Here is a 25,122-nt window from a genome sequence, read left to right as displayed (position 1 = left end):
TGCTGTGTGCATGGGGCTGCCCCCTTGAAGGAAACTCAGAAACTTCTATTCGTCCAAAATGCAGCAGCCAGATTACTGCCTGGGGTTCCATTTAGATCTCAAATAATTCATTGCTTGAAAACAACTTGCACCAGTTGCTGGCCCTTTTCCAGGCCCGATTCAAGGTGATCAGTTTAGTACTTTAAACCCGAAGCAACTCAGGCCCCAAATACCAAAAAAGACAGCCTCCTTCCCTGCAGATCCTCTCAGGTGCTAAGGTTGGTGGAGGGGCAGAGCCATTTTGGCACCGAAGGCGAACCACAAAATGGCGGTCTCACCCCCTCCCTGCCAGGTAAGAAGGGGTGGGGACATATCTACATCAGAAACAAGAGGGGAAGACAGAACTACATTGGGATCTGCTGCCCCTGTGGACCCTGGTGCCTGGGGCAGGCGCCTCACCCCTTTGCCCTGCACTTCCCACCCCATGAGGCCTACCTCTCACAGCTGCTTCAGCACAGCCCTTGGGGATGTTGGTGGCCAAAGCCAGCTCCACCAGGTTGACCTCACGATCCTCCTGGAAGTACAGTTCGCCGTCCTTGATGGCACGGAATGGGAGGGCGTCCTGAGAGCCATAGCCACACACCGCCTGCAACAGATAGGACACCCTAGGTTTCTCTAGGCCGCCAACCTTGCAAAGCAGCCCCCAAGAGCACCAGGAGCAGCAGACTCTCTCTCTCTCCCACCCACCCACCCACCCACCATTTCCTAACTGGCCTGCCAACCAATTAAAGAGGACCCCTTCAGGTGGCTACTAATCTGCCTGGTTTTAGTTGATAACATGAAAGACTTCTTAGGTCAGGCCAATGGCCCATCTAGTCCAGCATCCTGTTCTTACAGTGGCCAACTGCTTTTGGGAAACCCGCAAACAGGCCTGTGGTTCCCAGCAAATGGTATTCGATAGATAGATAGATAGATAGATAGATAGATAGATAGATAGATAAATTTATTGTCATTGTCCGTATATACACAGTATACACAACAACGAAAATCAAACACCCGAGACCGGATTCACATACACATTCGCACGTATCTCCAACACTCTCATCCTATTCAGACATAATCTATTAGAACATAACATAATCCAGAATATAACATAACCTAAAACCTATCTCATTCCTTACTACTCACTGCTTGCTATTTCTTACAACTGGCCCTGAGATCATTATTTAGTGCAATCAGAGCTCTTGGATAGAAACTATTCAGAAGGCGTGTGGTTCGTGTTTTCATTGTCCTGTATCTTCTGCCCGAAGGCAACAGTTCAAAGAGGTTGTGAGCAGGATGGGTGGGATCTCTCAGGATATTGTGTGACTTCTTCAAGCTGCGAGACGTGAAGATCTCATCCAGGGTTGGTAGTTGGAGCCCAATAACATTCTGGGCAATTTTAATTATTCTCTGTAAAGCTTTTTTATCCATTCAGAGCTGCTCCCATACCACGATAATATACTATAGGTTAAGACACTCTCAATGGTACTGTGATAATAGGACAGAAGTAGGTGCTGAGATAGATTCAATCCCCTGAGCATTCTCAGGAAATACAACCTCCCCTGCACCTTCCTCACAACCATATTAATATTTGCAGTCCATGAGAGGTCCTCAGAGATGTAAATGCCCAGGTATTTAAAACTACCAACCATCTCCACCTCCTCGCCATTTATGTGCAATGGTAAAAATACACTTTTCTTTCTCCTAAAATCAATTATGAGTTCTTTGGTTTTTTTGGTATTAAGCATAAGATTATTTTCTTTACACCATTGAATTAACCCCTGTACTTCTTTCCTATAAGCAGCCTCATCATTCTCACTAATGAGCCCCACCACTGTTGTATCATCCGCAAATTTGATGATTGTGTTGGACTTATGCAGTGGGGTGCAATCAAATGTGTACAGGGAATAGAGAAAGGGGCTTAACACACACCCCTGAGGGGCTCCTGTGCTTAATACTAGAGTAGAAGAATAGTAAGGTCCCATTCTCACTGTCTGCGGCCTATCAGTCAGGAAATTCCTTACCCACAAACAGATCTTCTGATGTATACCCAAATTGGTCATTTTAAGGAATAACCTGTCTGGTAGAATTGTATTAAAGGCAGAACTGTAGTCCACAAACAACAGCCTTGCGTAGGTTCCCTGTCGTTCTAGATGACTCAGTACAGTATGGACAGCGATGGAAATAGCATCATCAGTAGATCTATTTCTTCTGTATGCAAACTGGAACGGGTCTAGAGTGGATGGAAGACCAGCCTTAATATAATCTAGCACCAATCTCTCAAAGCATTTCATAACGACAGATGTTAGGGTTATTGGTCTGTAGTCATTGAGAGATACCACCACTGACTGTTTAGGGACTGGCACTATAATCGATGTCTTCAGGCAGGTAGGGACAGAACCCTGCAACAGGGATAGATTAAAAATGTCCGTAAATACACCAGCTAATTCTGCAGCACAGTCCCTAATAACTCGTCCCATAATTCCATCCGGTCCAGCTGCCTTCCTAATATTAATGCTCTGAAAAGCACATTGTACGTCGGAGGTCTGTAATAAAAATGGTTGTTTATCAGTAATAGTTTCTGATGATGTGCTGGTAGCCAATGCCGTAGTGACGGTGGTTCCAGTTCCCACCTCAAAACGACCGAAGAATTGATTTAGCTGATCAGCCAGGTGCGCACTGCTGCGAGCCAGTTCGTTTTTAATATTTTGCCCTGTAATTTGTCGCAGGCCTTGCCATACTCGACGAGGGTCGGAGCTCTCAAAATGCTTTTCGATCCTCCGGCAGTACATAGCTTTGGCATCCCTAATGCCCTTTTTCAGTTTGGCTCTAGCTTCTCTATACTGTTGCGCATCACCAGAGTGAAAAGCAGCATTTCTTGCCTTTAACAGAAGATACACCTCCCTGTTTAGCCAGGGCTTGTTGTTAGGAAACACCCGTATTTGTTTGGTGGTAGTAACGACATCAATGCAGCTTTTGACATAGAACAGTACTATTGAAGCGTATGTGTCCACATTATTCTCCACAAAAAGTGACCATTCAGTGTTCCGAAAGCAATCTTGAAGTTGCTCGGATGCACCTGCTGGCCACACTCGTATCTCTCTAGTTGATGGTCTAATTCTGCATACGAGAGGTCTATATGATGGTATCATAAGTAAGGATATGTGGTCTGACTGTCCCAAATTGGGCAAGGGCTTGGTCTTGTATCCATGCATGATGTTACTATATACTCGGTCTAGGGTATTTCCCCCCCTAGTGGGACAATCAACATACTGGTGGAACTTAGGAAGCACAGTCCTTAAATCGGCTCGATTGAAATCACCAGCAACCACAAATGCTCCATCCGGGTGGGCCCGCTGCTGTTTGCTAATAGCAGTTAGCAGGTGACCCATAGCTGTAGTAGTATTTGCATCGGGAGGTATATACACCGCTGTTATTATGACAACATTAAACTCACGTGGCAAATAAAAAGGGCGGCACTTCACCACTAGGTACTCCAAGTCAGGAGAACAATGCGTGTCCATTTGTTTAATGTCCGAGCTCCAGTTGTTATTTATATAAACGCAAATTCCTCCTCCTCTGCTCTTCCCGGATTCGGCGGTTCTATCCGCTCTAATTACTGAGCGTCCTTCTAGCTGCAAAAGTCCCTGTGGAAAGGAGGAATCCAGCCACGTCTCTAAAAGGACCATAACACAGCAGTCCCGGATACTTTTCTGCCGAGAGGTAATAAGTTCCAACTCCTCTGCCTTGTTGGGTAAAGATCTAACATTTGATACAAGGAGACTTGGCAATGCAGGCTTGTGAGGATTTTTACTTAGCCTCACTCGTAGTCCAGCTCTACAGCCCCTCTTCTGCTTACGCCCTCTCCGTTTTCTTTTCTTTCTGGCCAGGAGAGCAAGGGGAGTATCCCAAGGATATGCAAGATATGGAGGCTCTCTGATAAGCTCAGCTGGAATGTTGTAGGTTGAGACCTCCTGGCTGCAGCCTTCTCTGCCGATACTTAAGAGCTCTTGACGACTATAAATTACTTGTCCCTGAGTGTTCACAGTCCATAGCAGCAATAAGTTCACAGATAAAAATAAAACACAACTCACTGAAAACCGGTCTTCGGAGTGCCGAGCCGCTGCAAGTGCTTGCGCCGCCATAATAAGAATAAGTTTTATTTATACCCCGCCCTCCCCAGCTAAGACAGAGCTAAGGGCGGCTAACACCAGGTATAAAAACAATTGATTAAAATACAACTTAAAAACAAGACTAAAATACAACATTAAAATGCAGCCTCATTTCAGTAGAAACTCAAATCAAAAACTTTTTGGGGATGAAAATGTCAAATCTTCACCAAGGCCAACTATCCAGACTGGTCCTACGTGGGCCAGAAAAAAGCCAGGGAAGCCCCCAAATAGGAGTTCCATCACAGAAGGAGAAAGTAAAAAGGAAAGAGGGGAAGGGGATCAAGTTGATTCCAAGCCAAAGGCCAGGCAGAACAACTCTGTCTTACAGGCCCTGCGGAAAGAAATCAGATCCTGCAGGGCCCTGGTCTGAAATCAGATCCTGCAGGGCCCTGGTCTCATGAGACAGAGCGTTCCACCAGGCCGGAGCCAGTGTTAAAAAGGCCCTGGCTCTGGTTGAGGCTAATCTGACTTCCTTAGGGCCCGGGACCTCTAGGGTGTTGCTATTTATGGACCTTAAGGTCCTCCCCGGGGCATACCAGGAGAGGCGGTCCCGTAGGTACGAAGGTCCTAGGCCGTGAAGGGCTTCAGAAGCATTACTGACTGCAAAGGGAGAGCACAACCACTGTGGCTAGCCATCATCGATAGCCTCCATTAATCAGTCCATGAATCTGGACATCCAATGAATCTGATGGCTGAAAGATCAAAGAAAATACTTCTCCGCATAGAACATAGTTCAGCTATGGAACTTGCTCTCACAAGAAGCTCAGGTGGCTTTAAAATCCATGGAGAAAAGGCTAATCAATCCATGGCTGCTACCCATGATGGTTATCCTCTGCCTCTGTTGTCAGGGGCAGCAAATGCTTCTGAATACCAGCTGCTGGAAACTGCAGGACGGAAGAGGGCTCTTGTGCTTGGGTCCTACTTGAAGGTTTCACAATAAGGCACCTGGTTGGCCACTGTGAGAACAGCATGCTGGACTAGCTGGGCCACTGGCCTGATCCAACAGCAGCTTGTGTTCTCACGCTCCTTTGCATCTCACGTCCCTCCAGCCTGGGCAAAAGCAGCATCCTAAATCATTCTAACTATCAAGGAGCTTCCTGGCTTTTAGCTGCCGCCAAGAGGGAAGGTGTCCAAAGAGGGGTCCATTTGGGGCCAGCCAATTTGCCCAGTTCTCAAGAATGCCAGGCCTCCCGGGTTCACCTCAACATTACTCCAGCGCAGGGCACGATTGAAGTCCTCTACCGTCAGCTTTCTCCGTTTGGTGTGTTTCATGAACTGGGAACTGTTCTGAAAGCGAGAAGAAAGAACATACAAAAAGTCACATCAGATGAAGTCAGGTCCTTGGGATGTCTATCACGGTACGGTGTGCCCCCCTCCCCCACTGTGGACCTTCAGGCATCCTTAGACCACAACAGGTTGGGGCTGATGTGAATAGTGGTCCAAAATGACCATGCTGCCCACAACTGATGGGAGTTCAGGTCCAAAATATTTAAAGGGAACCAGGTGGAATAAGCAAGTGAATGCACTTTCAGCATACATTGTTAGTTCCCTTGGCTTTTATTACATACATATCTGCATTTTTAAAATTTATAATTTTTATGTCATTGCAGGTTTGATTTCATGTTTTAACCTAAGGAATGGGGGAAATTGGTAAAGGTAAAGGACCCCTGGACGGTTAAGTCCAGTCAAAGGCATCTATGGGGATGCGGCGCTCATCTCACTTTCAGGCCAAGGGAGCCGGCGTTTGTCCACAGACAGCTTTCCGGGTCATGTGGCCAGCAGGACTAAACCACTTCTGGTGTGATGAAACACCGTGACAAGTGCCAGAGCACATGGAAACACCATTTACCTTCCCGCCACAGCAGTACCTATTTATCTACTTGCACTGGTATGCTTTTGAACTGCTAGGTTGGCAGGAGCTGGGACAGAGCTCACTCTGTCATGGGGATTTGAACGGCCAACCTTCCGATCGGCAAGCCCAACTGGCTGATCAGTCACCAAAATAGTGTCCTATTGGCAAACTGGGGCTGGGAATGAGACAGGTTGTCAACAGTAGGAGGGATGGAGGGTGCAAAGCTGGCCCCTCTGTTTCCCAGAATCCTCAGAACTGGACCCACTAAGGCCTCCCTCACCTGAGTGGCTTCTCGCAGGCGGTAACAGACATCTTCAGCCAGGAGGGAGGCCACCTCGTCCGTCAGCTCCACCCCGGTGCTCTCAGCCATCAGCCGCACCGACTCCCGTGGGATCTCCACAAAGCGGCGCTCCTCCCTATCCGACATGGCTGTGGCAGCTGGACAGGTAAGCAGGCTTCACTGAGGCCTACATTAAAGAGAGGTTGAGCATGACGCAAGAGAGAGACAGTGGGGGTGTAGTGGTTAGTGCCAGACTAGGACCTAGGAGTCCAGGGTTCAATCCCCACTTGGCCTGGAAGTTCACTCAGATAACCTTGAGCCAGTAATTGTGTCTCAGCCTAACCTACCTCATGGGGTTGTTGTGGGGATTAAATGGGGAGGGGGGATTTTATTTACTTATTCGATTTTGCACAATTTATACACTCCTTGACTGTAACGGAAACCTCAAAGAAGTTTACAGAAAAGAGTAAAACAAGACATTCAAGATAAATTTACAATAGTTTAAAAAACATACAAAGAGTTAAAACAAACTGAAATTCACATTAGCATTTCTAAGCATCTGGGAAGGGTTAGAATGCTTTCGGCAGGCACTAAAAAGAATCCAATGAAGGTCCCTGTTTGGTATCAGTAGAAAGGCAGTTCTAAAAGGTAAGTGCTGCGACACTAAAAGATCAAGATCTTAGAAAGGCCGGACAGGTATTATGCGGCACATTTTTTGCCAAGCAAAGCAGTCAAGTGTGGGTATATATGGGGCATATGAATGTGACCTTTGTCAATGACAATGAATCTATCTTTTAAAGTTATTTTTACTTCATAAAGTGTATCTGCTGCTTGATTGTAGAAGAACCTTCAGAGTGGTTTACTAAAAATAATCTATTATGCACGTATATGGTCCCAGCTTCAACTCCCAAAGGCATCTCCAAGTAGGGCTGGGTTGAGATTTCTTGAATGAAACCCCTGACAGCTGCTGCCAGTCAGTGCAACAGACAATTCTGAACAATCTAACTTGGTATAAGGCAGCTTCTGACCTTCTTAACACCTTGCGCAATTTTAATCTGGCCAGTGTCTGCAGTAGAACTGCATCTGGGAACTACCTGGGCTCCACCATAGAAGCAAAAGGAGTGGGGGGGGGGGACCTCAAGAATAATAATAAAAATTTGGGATCTTAGGTTACAGGCTACGTATGGTATGAAGGCACACCAGGCCGCCATCATTCTTCCACCTAAGCAGGGCATGGTCTATTTACTGCCTGATTGTGAAATGGAGACCCCATCATGTGATCCACATCTACAATGCCATGAGCGGCAGGAAATGAGGAAGGTGAGGTATAACGTATTGTAACCCAGTCTGGGACCTTAAGTACAATAGAAGAGCCTGCTGGATCAGGCCAGTGGCTCATCTACTCCAGCATCCTGTTCTCTCAGGGGCCAACCAGATGCCTGTAGGAAACAGGCTAGCCAGCTCTTTCCCTTACTGTGGCTTCCAGCAACTGGTATGCACAAGGATCTATGGCATAGCCATTGTGGCTAGTAGTCACTGATAGCTTTATATTCTATGACCTTAATGTGTAATAAATGAACTATTCGATTAATACTACTACTATTAATACTATCACCACCATCACCAAAAGAAAAAAAAACCCAGCAGTAATAAATGTAAGGAAATAAAACAAACCTCTCCATTATCTCCCGCCTCCCAGTCGCCATTGCCAAGCTCCCTCTTCCCGCCCCCCGGCCCGCCCCCAGCCCCATAGGGGTAAACGTTCATTCAAAATTGGGAAGAGATATTGGAGGGAAAGGAGAGCTGGATCCTTGAGAGGATGCGCAAATAGTTTCTTCACAAATCTGTACAGCATGAGACGCTTGATCTCAGGGTCGTGAGTTCGAGCCCCACGTGCAGCAAAGGATTCCCGAATTGCAGGGGGTTTGACTAGATGACCCACGGGGTCCCTTCCAACTCTATACTTCTATGATTCCATAATTGCATGCGAGGAGGTGGGGGGAACGGGTGCAACCTTAGAGCCGCCGCCCGGATAATAGAAAGCGGCAAGTGAAGTGAAAAGGAATTACCTGCTTCCCAGCTCCAAGACCTCTGCCTTCTCCAACCACGCCTTTCTCTGTGGCTCAGCCAATCAGCAACAGCAGCTCAGCGAGAAGACGGCCGCGCAGCTCACCAGAGCTACTATTGGCCCCACTGTCGCAGTGCCTCGTCGCCACGTGACAAAGTAAGGGCAGAAGCCGCCAATGTTGCCAGAATCCTATCATGTGACAGAGCGTGGTCAGCCGCCCAAGGCTGCCGCTTAAAGGGGCAGCAACTCTTAAGCAGCCGCGTTTAAGTCAGCTGCGGCAAAAGCAACGGAGTTTTGTTGCGGCGACCCGTATAGTAAATTCTGGCATGAGCTCAGCTACATAGATGCATGAAGTTGGTAAGTATATGGAGCATACGAGGTGCAAAGGGATGGGAGGAAGTTATAATTAATGGGTTCAGTTCAACTCAGAGAGTAGACCCATTGAAATGAATGGATCTTAGTTATGTCGATCATTTCAGTGAGCCTACTCTGAGTAGCACTATCATTGGATCCAACCCAGTGGGGCCAAGCAAGCGTGAAATTGTAATAGGACAATTCAAATACAGCTGCACTAATGTATCTACACAGTATGCATTTAAAGCACATTCAGTGCATATTTAAAGCACGTGAACCAAGGAATCCTGGGAGCTTTAGTTTCCCCACCAGAGAGCCAGGATTCCAAGCACCTGTAACAGACTACAGTTCCCAGGATTCTTTGGGGGAAGCCACGTACTTTAAATGTGAACTAGCTGTGCTTTTAATGTATGGTTTGGGTGTGCCCACAGAGATCAACCTCAGATGACTTTTACACCAGTTGCTGCTGTTGTGATTGGGCATGGTTTTGTATCTGCATATATTTACATTTCAATGGAATTGCCAGACTGTCCTGCTTGCATTTCATAGCTCTTTACAACACATATACATATACAGACTACCTGTTATTGGAGGATAGTACTTCACACACCTGATGAAGAGGACTCTAGCTCACAAAAGCTTGTGTAACAACAAACATTGCTGGAATCTTTGAGGTGCAAGACTTTGGTCACATTCATACCATACATTTAAAGGGCTATGAGACTGCTTGAAACAGTCATGGCTTCCCCTAAAGAATCCTGGGAGCTGTAGTCTATTAACGGTGCTGTGATGGGTGAAAGCCACTGGAATTAGCGCAGAGCTTGCTGGCACTGAAGTCCTTTTGGAAATCGCCTCCAATCCTGCTTGTACAGGCAATGAGCCTTGCAAGGAAATGACATCCTCTTCAAGTAGGAATTTACAAAGAAGCTTCTGGTGCATGAGCTAGCTCCACCCCATAGACATAGGCCAACAGGCGGACCATCAGCACCCCCAAGCTAACAGCTAACAGCAATGTGAAGGGCCTTAGGCACACCTGAATCTATGTACCGTATTTTTTGCTCTATGGGACGCACCAGACCACAAGACGCACCTAGTTTTTGGAGGAGGAAAACAAGAAAAAAATATTCTGAATCTCAGAAGCCAGAACAGCAAGAGGGATCGCTGCGCAGTGAAAGCAGCAATCCCTCTTGCTGTTCTGGCTTCTGGGATAGCTGCGCAGCCTGCATTCGCTCCATAAGAAGCACACTTATTTCCCCTTACTTTTTAGGAGGGAAAAAGTGAGTCTTATAGAGCAAAAAATACGGTATGTAGGGCACCCTTAGTAGGGCTGCAAGTCCTGGTCAACCAGCACCTATGTCCCTAGGGTGGGTGAGACAATGTTACTGTAGCACCTCTGTGAGTTCATCTCAATGCTGGTGGGTCTTTAGCAAGAGATGGACCCTTGTACAGTTGTGGTGAGTGTGATAAGCTTATTGGGGTTTGGCAAAACATTTTTGAAGTTGTCTCCTAATATTATTGGTCAAATTATTGAACCCAAACCACGTAATTGGGTGCCAATCTAGTCCCTTCCCTTATACATAAGGACACAACTGCCATGCTGTTTAGAGCTGCCCATTTAGAGATCACCTCCTGTTGGAAAGACCCCAAAGGTTCACCTGTGACAGGATTACAAGTTTGGGATCTAGCACTTTCTGAACATTTAGCACAGCATAGAAGCATCATTCAAAGTCAAACCAAACACAATCATTTTGACAAGATCTGGTTCCTGTATAAAAGCTATGCAAATATAAGTGTTGTTGATGTCAGACCTCCAGCCACTTATGGAGAGGCTATGTTCGAGAACTGAAGCCTTGGAAATGCATTCAGTGATACAGTTATTTGAGTGCCCCTGCTCAATTTTCTAGTGGGGCCCACCACAGGGAGTGGCAGAACACTGTGACAAGTCTACCCACCTCTCTATGACCCACTGGGAGGGATAAAATACTTAGTCCTGATTTACAGCAATCTTGAAGTCTCATGGTTCCTTCTGAACTGGAAGATGGTGGAAGAGGGAAGCTGCTGTCTAGGCAAGGCTGTGTTTTAGAACAATCCTTTCACACCCAAATACACATTCTTCCCCTTAACACTTCCCAACCAGTCTATGTCAACAGGTCTGTCTTTTTATTTCCTTTTGTAAAAAATTGACATAAATAGAGTCACAAGCAGTGGTTGAAGCACACCCAACACTGTGTCCATTAGCCCTGCTTGTGATGGGGAGACAGAATTGCTCCTTAGGGAGGAGGAAGACAGCCCCTCTCCATTGCCTTGTAGTCACTGGGGTTGTTCAGCTCTTGATGGTGCTGTTGATATAGGATTCCAAAATGAATATGGTTTCATCCACTTGGTTCTCACTTGCATCAATCCTTTGTTAAAAGGGGAGAAATATGAATATATCTATTATTCCGGCTACATTATATGTCAGTTTTGATTACTCAGTTAAAAATATGTTAATAAACAAAACATTGATTAAAACCAGTTAACAACTAAACTTTTTTTAAAAAAAATACAAGTACTGTGAAAACTGCAGATGGCAAGTGACATTTTAGAAGTGGTCTATTCTCATCTGTGTGAGAAAGAGAGAGAAGGTGGGGAGTACTTCCTTTTACCCTGATGGCTGCTGTGACATTTGAGTATCACTTTTACTAAGAAAAGTAATCAGGTGACAATCTTGATCTTATATGTCAGATATACACAGGGAGGGGTGGGTGAGAGAAAACATTTAAGCTTCCCCAAGAAGCAATTTGATAGGGCTTTGTGAATAAATCCACATTATTAGCCCTGTGGTGTGGTTTAAAAAGAAAAAAGTAGACACGCTCACTCTCTCAAAATTTATGGAAGTCATTCCACCTGATGTCCTGGAGGCAATTCTGGCCACAGAAGTGACCCCTTAAATATAAGAGGGGTCATGCCCTCTGATTTGGGACTGGCCTACGAAGGCAGCACAAAAAGAACCTGTCTGGGTGGGTTGACTGAGGGCGTGTTTACCCTCCAAATTTTCTCTTTCCTGTAGTGGCCAGTCAGCAGCTTCTGAGAAGTCCATAAGGAATGCATAAAGGCAACAGCCCTCCACCTTTCCATGTGTCCCTCAGCAACAGGTACTGAGGGGCACACTCTGAGCAGGAAGGATCTGCTGAGCAGCCCCCTGCCCAGAATGCTGTAGTCAGATCCTGCACTGAGCAAATGGCTTGGACTTGATGACGTCCAAGGTCCCTTCTCTGATCCCCACCATTCTGCTCCTCCTCACTTACTTGTTGACGTTGTGCTTGAGGCTCTCCAGCTGCTGCCGTTCAGGGGCTGTGATCATTTCCTCGATCTCCTGCAGCTGTGCCTCCTCTGCCCCCGAGGCCTGTATTGAGGCGAGGATGGCTTCTACCCGCTGGGATTTTTCCAGCAGACGCCTGGCACAGGACAGAAGCCACGGGTCAGACAGAACCACACCACTTCAGTTTAAGGCTGGCCAAAGATGGGGCAAGGCCCGAGCAGAGAATCAAGACTCCTTCACAAGGGAGAATTCATGTAGTCCTCCTGGGGTGAGTCCCATTGAGACAAACTCACATAGAAGAAATGGGGGTCAGCTCTGCGAGTTTCCCACTTTTAACAGACCTTTGAAAATCAGAGATTTGCAACCTGTCACACAGCACCACAAAGCTGTGACGGCAGTGATGAACAGAGGAAGAGTGGCCCTGCGGAGGTGGATCTTGAGGGCTCCAACTTCTTGCCCTAACCACCCTCCTCCCCCCAGGACAGCTCACTCACCGGTTCTCCTTAGTCTCATGCAGGCGTCTTTCTATGAGGTTGGCCATGCTCTGGAAGGGAGGAGGAAGATAAAAGGGCTATTGCAATCCAATTTCTCCCGGCATTTTTTTTTTTTTAAAAAAGGAAAGCGAGGGCAGTGAAGCCACAGGACACGTACCTTGTAACAGCGATGGAGCAGCATCCGTGCAGATGAGAGCCTGTTCACTGTATATAGGTAGAAAGTGCGGGAAGGGGCATGATCGGGGGTCTTGGGGATCTCCTGTTTTTGAATGAGAGAACACCCACAATGTTTGCTTAATAATGAAAAGAGAACTGCAATGCTGACTTATTTACATACCTCTACAATGGTACCTCCGGTTGGGAAGTTGTTAATGTTTGATGTTTTATTCTGTTTTTAATCTGTTGGGAGCCGCCCAGAGTGGCTGGGGAAACCCAGCCGGATGGGCGGGTATAAATAATAAAATTATTATTACTACTACTACTACTACTACTATTATTATTATTATTATTTTGCAGGTGGGGGGGGGAGTGAAGCTGAGAAAGAGCATGTTCAGTGGCAGTGATGGGATTTGAGGCCAATGATTCCTGATTTGCAATGCTGTCCCTTAGCCACTGGGTGGCCACTGTGAGAGCAGGATGCAGAACTAGGTGGGCCACTGGTCGGATCCAGCAGGCTCTTCTTGTGTTTCTTATTTATTTAATGCATTTATATCCTGCCTTTCTCCCAAGCTGGGATTCAAGGCGGCATCCTTATAACACCTTTATAATATACAAAGCAATAAAAACAAACCAGTTGAAAGCAAGTTAAAACACATGAAAAACACATTTAAGCCTAGCATTAAATGCAGTTTGCCCAAAGACAGCCCCGTGGTCAGCATCACCTGCACCTTGGTTTCCAAAGGCCAATCTAAACAAGGTCTTAACCTTCCAGCAGAAGACTGACAAGGAGGGAGCCAGTCTAGCCTCCCTTGGGAGGGAATCCTGCCATCTGGGAGCGGCCACAGCAAAGGCTTTCTCTCATGTCATCACCAACTTTGCCTCTGATGTTGATGCTCAAGCACACCACTTTCAACTTTTCTATACAGGAATCCATGGCAGCCTTTCAGTGGAATAGGGGCCATAGACAAGAGGCCAAGGTGTGGGTGTACTAACTACACCTCTTTCCAGGCTCCGTTGCCCTTCATAATGCTTGCGTCTCGAGTTTTTGTCCCCATAAAATTCCATGGGAACCACTGAGAACTGGTTTTGCTCCAACCTGCAGAACCCCACCCCTTAATCAGCACAGCCCTGTGACACGTCTGGTTTCTTGATGATGCTAGAGTGTGACGGAACCTCAGGAACTGGTTTTCACGCTGATTAAAACAGCACACTGGGATGTGGTGGGAATGCCGACCTATTAAACAATTCTGGAATGAAATCTATTAGGAACTCAAAAAGATGTTTAAAATATCTTTCAGTAAAAAACCGGAGGCATTCCTTTTAGGTTTAATTACAAATGATATCCCCGAAAATCAAAGGAAAGTATTCCTTTATGCAACAGCAGCTGCCAGGATGCTTATAGCTAAAAACTGGAAAGGCAGAAAAATTCAGTCAGTGAAAGATTGGCAAATTAAATTTTGTGAATACATAAATCTGGCAAGACTCACAGCTTACATAAGGGGACAATCGGACCAGAAATTATTAAAAGAATGGGGTTGTGCTAAAGAGTATATGAAAAAACATTGTTCTGGAGTAAGTATATTGGTATGTAATGAATGATGCTTTACAGGGTTAAAGAAAAAGAAAAATGGTGTAAAAAAAAAAGTACAAAGGTGGAAGTAATCTAATTAGACACAACAATACAGTAAGAGTAAATTTTTTGAGGTCTTAGAACAAAGGAAGGAAGTCAATTTGTGTTTATGTACGTAATGATATGGTTTTTTTCTGTAGATGTGTGCTTTTCCATTTTTGTTTAGTTTTGTTTTGTTTCCTTTGTTTTTTTCCCCTTTTCTTTTCTGGTTTTTTTTTTTTTTGTATGTTCCGGGGTTTTTTTTGTTTGTATAGTATTATTTTGGATTCAATGTTTGTAATTTTTGTTATGATTCTGCATTGAAAATAAAAAAATTCAAAAAAAGGGGAAAAAAGAAAAAAGAAAGAAAAAAGAAAACAGCACACTGGGAGTTGAGAATGGTATGCACAGGAGTTGCAATCTTGCAAAGAATTCTGCTTCCACCTTATTTCCTCAGGGCCTGCTCATCTTGACTTGCATCCAAGCAGCTCAGGTCTTCCATGGAACTTTAGTTTTGTATAATTTATTTTTCAGACCTAGATTATTCAGGACAGCGCCCCCCCGCCCCCGCAAAGGAGCATACCTGCAGGGCTACAAAGTTAGTCGACAGCATTTTGTACATCATTTCCTTTGCTTCCTTGGCAGGGATCATTGCAAAGTCTTCTATTTGTTTCTGTTCCAGATGCTTCTTCCTCAGGAGGAGGCGGAAGATGCGAGCGCAACGAGACCCGAATCTAGATCAGAGAAATAAAATGGCATAGCAGGCTAGTTTTTTGCACTCTCTGAATTCATCATGCATCAGGCTTCTCAGTTTGGCTTCCAACTGATGGATGCTGGGACTCCAAAACATCTGGAGGGCACGAAGTTGTCAAAGGCTGAAAGAATGTGTAGAGCTCTAACTGTGCTTAGTTTATTCCATCATTGGGACTCAATGGCTATAAGCACTTCAAGGTATTACAGTGGTACCTTGGGTTACATACACTTCAGGTTACAGACTCTGCTAACCCAGAAATATTACCTCGGGTTAAGAACTTTGCTTAAAGATGAGAAATCGTGCTCTGGTGGCGCAGCAGCAGGAGGCCCCATTAGCTAAAGTGGTGCTTCAGGTTAAGAATAGACCTCCAGAACAAATTAAGTGCTTAACCTGAGGTACTACTGTACTGAGATACAAAGAGCTCAGAATGATTTTCTTTACTAGAAAAGAAATAAGCAGTTTATTCAAAACTATGTTTTCTCTACTAGGAAAGCATTAAGATAAAAGATCAACAAATTCAGTACAGTCCACAGTTAGCATTGCTGTCAGTCTTTGACAGCCTGATCTGTGCTCTGCTTATCAACATTTTTATGGTTGCTGCTTGACATTGGAAAACTGTCCTTGAATTATCATTAACCAGATGGTCTACAAATGTATGGCAAACAGGCTTGGCTGAGAAGCTAATGTAAAACACTGAAAGAACTCAGGACCAGTTTACCTGTGAGATCGCTGTACCCCATGTATGCCCACATGACCGCTTTGGTCTGTGAAACTAGCACCATTATAAAGGTCCAGTCGTGACCAACTCTGACCATTAGGTCCAGTCGTGACCAACTCTGGGGTTGCGGCACTCATCTCGCTTTATTGGCCGAGGGAGCCGGCGTTTGTCCGCAGACAGCTTCCGGGTCATGTGGCCAGCATGACTAAGCCACTTCTGGTGAACCAGAGCAGCACACAGAAACACCGTTTATCTTCCCGCCAGAGTGGTAACTATTTATCTACTTGCGCTTTGATATGCTTTCGAACTGCTAGGTTGGCAGGAGCAGGGACCGAGCAACAGGAGCTCACCCCGTCGCGGGGATTCGAACCGCCAACCTTCTGATCAGCAAGTCCTAGGCTCTGTGGTTCAACCCACAGCGCCACCCGTGCACCTATTATAGTTGCCACATAATACCATTCCTCATCTGTAAGAAATCAATCTTTTAGTGTGGCAGCACCCACTTTGGAACTCTCTGCCTATTGACATCAGGCAGGAAATTTCACTGTACTCTGTTTCGTGTCTGCCAAACTCATTTTTGTTTAGGCAAGCCTACCCAGAGATGCAGAATGTCATGTGCATTTTAGTCTGTTTTCATCTTACTGTTTTTTAAATTATTTTTTGATTATTTTAAATCGTCATTTTTAAACTGTTTTTACTGATAAGCTTATTCTTTTCGTAAACCGCCTCAACCTTGCTTTAAAACAATCAATCTGTATATAATTCTTATGAAACAAATGAACGTGAAGCTTTGGTTGCACCCTGCTGGCAGGAGGAAATAGCACTTTGCTTTCACCACGGTGACTAAAAATGTCTGCAGCAGGCACAAGGAGCTGGCCTCATTTTACATTTCTGGCTTGAGGCAGGCCTGCATGCAAGATAACACTGCAAATACATTAAGCCAATGAGCTCTGACATGCCTGCTACCTTGACTCAAAGCAAGTTTTCAACTCCAGCATCTCCAAACAGATAGGCTCCCCATTACCTTTCCTGAACTATTGATTCCAGCGTTGCGGTAGCCAGAGACGCCAGGGCCTTATGAAGGTCTGTTTGAGGGAAGGTTAGGGAAAAATGTCAGGGAGAGTTCCATTTTGGTACGCACCAAGTGGTTTGCCCCTCACCTCCTTCTAACCAACTGACGGGAGTTTCAGTTTGGGTGGTTAACTTGGGAGGCACCTTCTAGGCTCTCCAATGATGCGAAGACACATCAGGGCCACCTGCTAACCTACAAGATTCAGGACAGATAAAGGAAAAGTCCATCTTCATGCAGCAAATGGTTAAACCCATGGCTCCCCAAGGAGGCAATGATGGCCATTGACTTAGATGGGCAAATTCATAGAGGACAATAAGGCCATCAATGGCTACAAGCCAAAATGGCCAGAGACAGTGATGCTCCATCCAGTGGCCAACCAGATGCCTGTGGGAAACCTGCAAGCAGGACCTGAGCCCAAGAGCACTCTCTCCACTTGCCGTTTCCAGCAACTCTTATTCAGAAGCATTGCTGCCTCTGACCACGCAAGCCCAGCTTGTTTTGCCCCTGGCCATTTTCTCTCAGTTTTTCTCTTTGGATAAACTGATCCCTGATCAACTAAGTGAGAAAATGTGGGGCAGGGAAAAGAGAAGCGCAGAGAACCAACCTGTCCCTTGGTTCTTTCCTCGCTTGAGAGGACATTGGCTGCTCCAAGGTCCAGGCTGCAACAGGTTCCTTAAGATTCACCAGTCCCTCTTTAAGAGATGTAAGAGAAGCATCTCTTTAAGGCATTTGGTGGCTGAGGTGAAGAACAGGTGGGCTGTGCAGGATTGGTTGCTCTTTGCTCTAGTGCCGCAGCTGGGATCAGCACTGTGAAGGAGCTCTTGCGGGCTGCTTTGGCTCCTGCCCCCCCCCCACCTGTTCTCTTTTCCTCTGGGCCCCACAATCCATTTGCTAGGTAAGTGAGCTGCTATCTCCGGCTTCTGCTGCATCTCCCCCAGGTTGGCTGAGCTGAGCCCGTGTAGCAGCTGGCACCCCACAATGGGTGGGCTGGAATGTGCTCTTCATGTACAGAAGTACACATGTCCAGCATAGAAGCGCAGGCCCACCCTCCTAAACAACCAGCACAGCTTGCCCTCCAACACGAAAACGGTCCTCATGATACAGCCAAGTCAAAAAGGATACTGATGACGTACATTCCTCCGCCACTCTCCCCCGACTTGCCAACAAACTCCAGCTATGGGGAGATTAAAGGATTGAACCAGACAAGGTGTTATTATCAGAAAAAGGAAGTAAAAAAGAAAAAGAGCATGCCATTTCAAAGGCATTGTTCAAAATGAGAATAATCATCCAGAAGAGGACTTTCTTACCGGATCATCTGCTAATAGAGTGAGGTACTGGTCGAGAATCTGTTTGGAGATGTTGTAACCAGCCGGAAGCGACCGAAATATCTTTAAAAAACAAACAAATCAGTGTTGTAGATATCCTGTGACTTCTTACAGACTTTAAACTATTACTGAACATAACCAGAGAGCAGGTGACCTACAAGAGGTTCTTTACAGAACAATGTATTTTAATGAATAGTGCGGTTTCCATTTATAACCTTCATAACCAACAAAAGTGTATTACACAAACCTGAAATGACTCATGTTAGCTATAGAGGGGGTATTTGTCTTCCCCTTGAAGGATTCTCATCTTGCCTGGCCTAGACACATTTCAGACTGTCCCCTTCCCTAACCAATTCATTTCTTCTTGTTGCGGGTGGCTCCTGACCTGATGCAAGTTCTGATGTAAACTCTGACCCATCTCTCCATAATCATTTCTTAATATTGATATAGAACCTCTGTATTGCACTCTGTCACAGTTATGGTTTTAAAGTCTCTTTTTATTTGATCTATACATTTTATTTACTTTTTACAGCTTTATTTTCTAAACCTACACACACACATATATATACACACAGTATTTAAAAAACAGTGTGCATAAATATACAACCATTAATCTATAATGCCATTGTTCTAGAACAAGTAGTATAATAAATCCTATGAAAACCATTGTAAAGCGTGGAGTATATTTAGCCTGGAAAAAAATAAAGGGAGATGGGAGGGGACGACAACATGATACCAGCCTTGAAATATCTGAAGGGCTGTCATGTTGTTGGTGGAGCAGGCTAGCTCTTTGATACTCCAAAGGGAAAAACGAGAAATCAAGAGCCGGGAACTGAAGGGAAGCAGATTTTGACAAAACCTCCTAATAGTAAGAGCTATTAAGCAAAAGAACAGCCTTTCTTGGGAGGCACAGGCTCTGTGCTGCTGAGTTGTTGTTTTTAAGCAGAAGCTGGGCAGCCATCTGCCAGGTGTGCAGTTGCTGGAAGATCCCATCACTGAGCAGAGGGTTAGGCTAGATTACCTCCCCAAGGTCATCTTCCAGCTCTAAGATTACATAAAATGAAGAAAGAAATACCCAACAACTCACAAAAGCTCTCTCCTGCTCTCTCTCAATGTTTTGTGGGGCATAATCTGTTGCTCTTTTGGCAGGAAAATGAATACATTATATCCTTTTGAGATGTTAAGATTCAGTACGATTTGTATTGCATTTGCGCTGATATGTTTGTATTTGCATTTGTAATTTTTATGAGCTGTCATGGGGGCCTTTTTTTTGGCTGAAAGATGACATATAAATAAATAACAATATCACATACCAAGGCAAGCCATGCAAAAATGAGCTATCCCCTCTCTAGTAGCTACTCTGACCTGGGAAAGGACAGCAATGAAATCCTGACTGAACCCCCCAGTCATGGCAGGCATGAGCCACTCTATTAGAGGGGTGTATTACAGGGGGTCAGTGACCTCTTTAGGCCAAGGGCTGCCTTGCCTCTTGTGCCATCCTTCCAGGAACTGCACACCAGTGGTGGGAGGAACCCAAATGAAAGTGGGTGTGGCAAAAAGGGGTCAAGGTCAGAGCTGGGAGAAGGCAGGGCCACCCCACAAGTACACAGAGCACACATGCCCACAAACTCCACACATACACTGAACATGCGCCTTACACACATGCTTGCATACACATCTGCCAACAAGTCCCCAGTAGCAGCTCACCTCGTTGGAAGACAGGGGCATGGTGTACGGCGCGTTGGAAGAGGTCGTGACTTCGCTCATTCGCAGCATCGTCCGCACAATTTCACTACTGGTCTGTCGGAAAGGGAAGGAGACAGAGGCAGGACTCTTAGGGAAGTTTTTGTTTTGTGCATGGACTGTAAAACGTAGGTGGAAGCTTGCATGATTAAAAAGCCCTGCCATACCAAAATCAAGTAATAAATCCCTGTACGTAGAAAACCAGTATGCCAAGGGAAAGGGAAAAGCTAAAACTCTTCTTTGATAAACTAAAAACTGGCCAGGGGAGGAAATGCCAAAGCAGTGGAAACAGCTCTCTCCCCTACTGTGGTTTCCAGCAATGGGTATTCAGAAGTATTACTGCCTCTGAGTATTGAGGCAGAGAATAACCATCATGGCTAGTTGCCATTGATAGCCTTTTCCTCCATGAATTTTTCTAACCCTCTTTTAAAGCAATCCAATGGCCATGACTGCCTCCTGTGCGGGCAAGTTCTAAAGCAGGGGTCCTCAAACTTTTTCAGCAGGGGGCCGGTCCACTGTCCCTCAGACCTTGGGGGGGCGGACTATATTTTTTGCAGGGAAATGAACGAGGAACGATGAGTGGTGCATGAAAGGGCTCCGGAGAGGGGCTGCTTTAAATGGCGGCCGCTCAAGAGGGGGACTCAGCCAACCGTGGCTCCTGTGTCTTGCAAGTGGCAGGGGCTGGCGGCACAATGAGCAGTGTGCAAAAGGGCTCTGGAGAGGGGCTGGCACCAACAAAGCCCAGCCCCCTTCCTCCTCTAGGCAAGGCGAGGAGAAGCAGTGTGAGGGAGAGGGAAAGAATGTGCACAATGGCGATCCACGCGGCGATTCCCGGACCATCCGCAGGCTGGATTTAGAAGGCAACTGGGCTTGATCTGGCCTGCGGGCCTTAGTTTGCTGACCCATGTTATACAATTTAACTATGTGCCACATTAAGAAGTGTTTTCTTTTTTTCTGCCCTGAAACTTCCAACATTCAGCTTCACTGGATGCCCACAAGTTCTGGTTTTATGCAAGCGGGAGTATAACTTTTCTCTGTCCACTTTCTCCATGCCATGCATAATTTTATAAACTTCTATTGTGTCTCCTTTTACTCGCCTGTTCTCTAAATAAGAAAGTGTCCAATGCTACAACCTTTCTTCATAGAAGGGTCACTCTATCCCCTTCATTGTTTTAGCTGCCCGTTTCTGAAACTTTTCCATCTCTAGAGTATCCTTTCTGAGGTGGGGCAACCAGAACTGTACACAGTATCCCAAATGTGGCCACACCACATATTAGTCTAATGACATAGACCCCCCCCCCACAAGAAGGAAAGCAACACACCTGGTCCATTCTGTTGGCCACAGCACTGACAATGGCTTGATCTCGGAAGTGCTGATGGAAACGGTCAATGTTGACTTGCCAGTAGATTCCATCATCTGATGGAGACTGAGAAGTGTTGATTGGGAGAAAGAGGGAAGCGTAGTTTTATCCTATGTATCAATTGCACAACTGGGGGGGCTACTTGTACCCCCAGCACACTCCAACCAAAATTCTGTCACCACAAACACTAAATCCTGCAACCTGCATATATTATGCTAATAGAACAAGTGTGCAGAAACTTCATTTGCATGATTTATTTTGCTTTAAAAACAAGTAAATCCATAATTCCTTTCGCTTCTATTAAATAAGTCATTGGGAGGGGAAAATCATGTTGGCTGCTTCCTCTGTGGCTTCAGGAAACGGAGCCCACATGCCATTGAGCTGATCTGCACAGCTATAATGACCAGCAAGACAAGACTTGGGGTGGGGGCGGGGAGAGATAAATAAATAAATGAAATAACAACTGCAGAACACTTTTGGTGCTAGAGGTAATAAAACCAAGGGTTGCGACCAATGATAGTCCTACTTGGAGTAGATACATTAATGAACATGAGTAACTTAGGTCCATTATTCTCAATAGGTCTATTCTGAGTTGAACTTACGCAGATCACAACCTCAAATGATGTTACAATTCCTCTTAATTTACATGGGACACACCCTGCCATGAAATCAAGCCTTATCATGCCCTAAACGTGGGTAGGATCTATCCTCCAACTCCTGCCAAGGCACCACAGGTCCACTCCCCTGTTCTGCCTCACAATATATCAAGACTGCTTACCTCCTCCAAACCCATCATTTAGATATTACAGTCAGTAGAGCACAAGGCTCTTAATCTCAGGGTCGTGGGCTTGAGCCCCATGTTTGGCCAAAGATTCCTACATTGCAAGGGGTTGGACTAGGTGACCCTCGTGGTGCTTTCCAACTCTACAATTCTATGATGCTATGATTAAAACCAATGGGAGATTTGCTCTTCCTTTCAAGGTGATGGAGAAAGCTAAACTTCCAGTACCCGTTCATGATGGGATGCACTACCCAGCTTAGCGGCCTCTTTACCTCATTGCTGTCTGCCTCCTGCTTTTGTCGTTTCGCTTTGCGTTCTCCATTGTCTTGGCCGTTGTCAGAGTGCCTCCTCTTCCCCTTCCCTGATGGCCAAAAGAAAGGTCTGCACTTTGAGTAGCAATAAGGATGCAGTCTGCCAAAGCCCACCTTTTTATAGCTGCTCAGCCCTCATCTTCCATCAATGATCATGCTTTGTAAGCATGATACGCCATCTATTTCTTTCAGGACAAATCCACAGATGTTTTCATATGATTTAACAATCAAACCACTATCATTGGGAACCCAAGAATTGTGGTTTGAAGGGGTGTGAGGAGAGAAAAGCAAGGACAAACACTTTTCAGCATCACAAGTTACAACTCCCAAGGGTTTCTTTTTGGGTGGCGGCGGCAAGGGGATGAGTTAAGATGGCATAAAACCAACTGCAGACAGGACCACCATTTCCTTTCTCTCCTGAAACCACCTGAAATGAGCTTTGCTGAGCCCAGGCATCTTTGCTGTTTAGAAAAATAGCTTTGAGACATTGCTTACCAGCCACCAGCCAATGCTGCACATCTTCTATGACAATGCAGTTTTACAAGGATTAACGAAATGATCATGGGGCCTCTGAGTTGTTTCCTCACCTATGAGATTCAGTTTTGGAACCACATACATATCCTTCTCGTTAAGCTGCAATGTGGGCACAGGAGGAGGCGGGCCATCAGAAGGCTCTGGACCTTCAGGGACTGATGGGCATCTCTGAACAAAGTGGGTGTCTGCCAGGCGTACAAACGTGCTCGAGACTTCGCTGTACTCCATTGTTTTACCATCTGAAGAAAAGGAAACAAACCCTCAACTCAGACCTGAGTTCCAGGCTCCACCCAAAAGTGCTTTTCCAGGGCTGAGCCCCACCTTAAATTCAGCTCACCTTCCATTGTTTCTGTCAGCCGGTCAGCCACTTTCTTCACTGTGGCGCTCATGGACATCTTGCCATTGAGCAGCAGCTCCTCCACGATCAGCTCACCCGTGTCACTATAAAGGGTCTTGGCAGTGTAGATATAGCGGGGGTAGCGGAGGATCCGCAGCACTCGGCTGCACTGGGCTTCATACTCCACCAGGCCTCGCTTCTGCAGCTCATACGTCACCAAGTTGTGCTGGATCAGGACACAGAGTGCCTTCCGAACCTGTGCAGGTGGGAGAAAAGCACGGTGTATATATGGAGATCTGCAGACTCTACCCAACCCCAGTCCAGAGCACAGCATTATATTTTGAGCAAAACAGTGTGAGAAGGATTCAAAGAGTCAGAATGAACCTTATGGATCATCCAGAGCAATCCTTTGCCAGTAACAGCAGTATTTATAATGAACCCCTTCGCCCACTTACAACACCCCTGTGAGGTGGAAGAAGTTAACAGGCCTAAAGTTATACAGGGACCTTCATGACCAAGCAGGCATTTGAACCTGGGTCTCCCTGACTTAAGGCCAAAACTCTATGGTTCTCCAGTGCAAAGCCATTATTCATGTAACAGCCTTTCTTCTGCATCAGTGCCATCTACCACTACGCATACCTGGTCAAGTGACATCCCAGTGTCATGAGCTATCATCCGTAATGGCTGGCTACCCATGCGAATGAGGTGCGTCCCAATCTTTTCTACGATCTCTCCAAAATGTTCAGAGAGCAAGAGGGAAGAGAGCTTGATTTCGGCCTGGGTCATCTTGCAGCAATATTATAACTGTCTGGCCCTCTGTAAGAGAAGAGTGTATCCACACAAGTCAGCACAAGTGGGTTTGGAGACTGGAAAGAGCTCTTAAAATCCCAATTTTAACTGCCACCATATGTCAGTCAGTGTACTTGAAGAGAGTGTGCCTTAAACTTTTGGACATTTTACTGTGGTCATATGGCTAGAGATGTGAAGGCAAGGATAAGATGAACAAAAGAATCCCCCCAGTCTCTGCATGGGGTATTCACATTTTTACAGCTAATCCACCGTGAGAGCCAATATACACATTCAGCAGATTCAAGTACTAATGCTTTTACTGAACTGTGTTGGAGGTAGGAAGTGGAGACTGCATGCCTGAACACCTCTTGTAGAAAATAAATCCCCTGCTCCGTTTAATCTTTTACTGTGCAAGTCTGTAAACCTCATTAACACTGACAACACATCCGCGCAATGGTTTTGTTTTTTTTAATGCACCCCACACAAAACACCACACGTGGTGTTTTTACAGAATAGCAATGGGCGTCCGTGCTGAGAAGCTTACGATTGTGAATTTGACACAAGAGGAAAGGGAACGAGATCAAGGCGAGGGGGTTAAAGAAGGGGGAAATGCACATCCGGTTAAGTTCACATTCTTGAAGTTACCTGGTCTACCGTATAATAATAACAACAAGGCTTGTTCTTCCATATGCTTGGCCATTGCCTGATGAACCCAGGAGACCCCAGCTGACCCCCTATATCGACCCCGCCGTCTTGGACCAGAAAGACGACCAAGTCCAGCCGCTCCCTCCCTTGATGAACCCAGGAGTCCTGGCTCCCAGCTCTCCTCCTCCCTACGTGATCTCCACCGACTCAACACCCCCGTGGCTGCGGATCCAAGAGTCCTCCCTCCCCTCTACTTACCCGAATGGACTCTCTTTACACCCGAGCCCGTAACCTTCGGGTCAGAGGGCGGCCCGTTTTCCCTACTCGACTAGGCCTCCGCCTTCCTTTCCGTTGCGGCAACCATGGCAACCACGCTCCGCCGGACCCTTCGCTATGCCCGGGGAAGCACATCCGGTACCCAGCAGTCTTGACGCCCCGCCCC

The 25,122-nt window shown here is 46.0% G+C and overlaps 2 protein-coding genes and 1 long non-coding RNA gene across 6 annotated transcripts in view; 1 reads left to right on the top strand and 2 right to left on the bottom strand.

Moving 5' to 3' along the window:
* Positions 1–8,505, bottom strand: part of TAF6L (TATA-box binding protein associated factor 6 like) — an 18,291-nt gene extending 9,786 nt beyond the window's left edge. Inside the window, exons 1-4 of one of the 4 annotated variants that reach the window (XM_083716627.1) lie at positions 8,395–8,505; positions 6,326–6,512; positions 5,394–5,480; positions 475–625 (exon numbers count right to left, since the gene is read on the bottom strand). In XM_083716627.1, the coding sequence (XP_083572753.1) occupies positions 475–625; positions 5,394–5,480; positions 6,326–6,472 (385 nt within the window). In that variant the 5' untranslated portion in view covers positions 6,473–6,512; positions 8,395–8,505. Of the gene's footprint in view, positions 1–474; positions 668–738; positions 800–5,393; positions 5,481–6,325; positions 6,513–7,999 lie in introns of those variants that run through there. The other 3 variants (XM_083716628.1, XM_083716629.1, XM_083716630.1) reach the window with 3 other exon arrangements.
* Positions 1–15,766, top strand: part of LOC310833817 — a 22,582-nt gene extending 6,816 nt beyond the window's left edge. Inside the window, exon 2 of the long non-coding RNA XR_014558943.1 lies at positions 15,460–15,766. This is a non-coding gene — a long non-coding RNA (uncharacterized lncRNA). The remainder of the gene's footprint in view (positions 1–15,459) is intronic.
* On the bottom strand, positions 10,893–25,122 carry POLR3C (RNA polymerase III subunit C). Its single transcript, XM_083716631.1, has 15 exons — positions 24,939–25,122; positions 23,886–24,062; positions 23,247–23,502; positions 22,963–23,148; positions 22,337–22,425; positions 21,245–21,349; positions 19,887–19,979; positions 18,162–18,242; positions 17,977–18,028; positions 16,807–16,867; positions 14,894–15,044; positions 12,700–12,801; positions 12,543–12,592; positions 12,035–12,184; positions 10,893–11,149 (listed from the first exon to the last, which is right to left on the bottom strand). The coding sequence occupies exons 2-15, from the start codon at positions 24,030–24,032 to the stop codon at positions 11,071–11,073; spliced, it is 1,602 nt and encodes a 533-aa protein (XP_083572757.1). The 5' UTR covers positions 24,033–24,062; positions 24,939–25,122; the 3' UTR covers positions 10,893–11,070.

The sequence above is a fragment of the Podarcis gaigeae genome, assembly GCF_964106915.1.
Source record: "Podarcis gaigeae genome assembly, chromosome: 16".
Taxonomy (NCBI): Eukaryota; Metazoa; Chordata; class Lepidosauria; order Squamata; family Lacertidae; genus Podarcis; species Podarcis gaigeae.
This window is presented reverse-complemented; position numbering and strand designations above follow the sequence as displayed.

Coding starts and splice junctions, on each gene's coding strand:
- POLR3C (XM_083716631.1), bottom strand. CDS start 24,032: ATGACCCAGGCCGAAATCAAGCTCTCTTCCCTCTTGCTCTCTGAACAT. Junction 22,426..22,962: donor TCCAAAACTGAATCTCATAG/GTGAGGAAACAA, acceptor TTTGGCCATCAG/GGAAGGGGAAGAGGAGGCAC. Junction 15,045..16,806: donor GAATCAATAGTTCAGGAAAG/GTAATGGGGAGC, acceptor TCTCTGATCTAG/ATTCGGGTCTCGTTGCGCTC.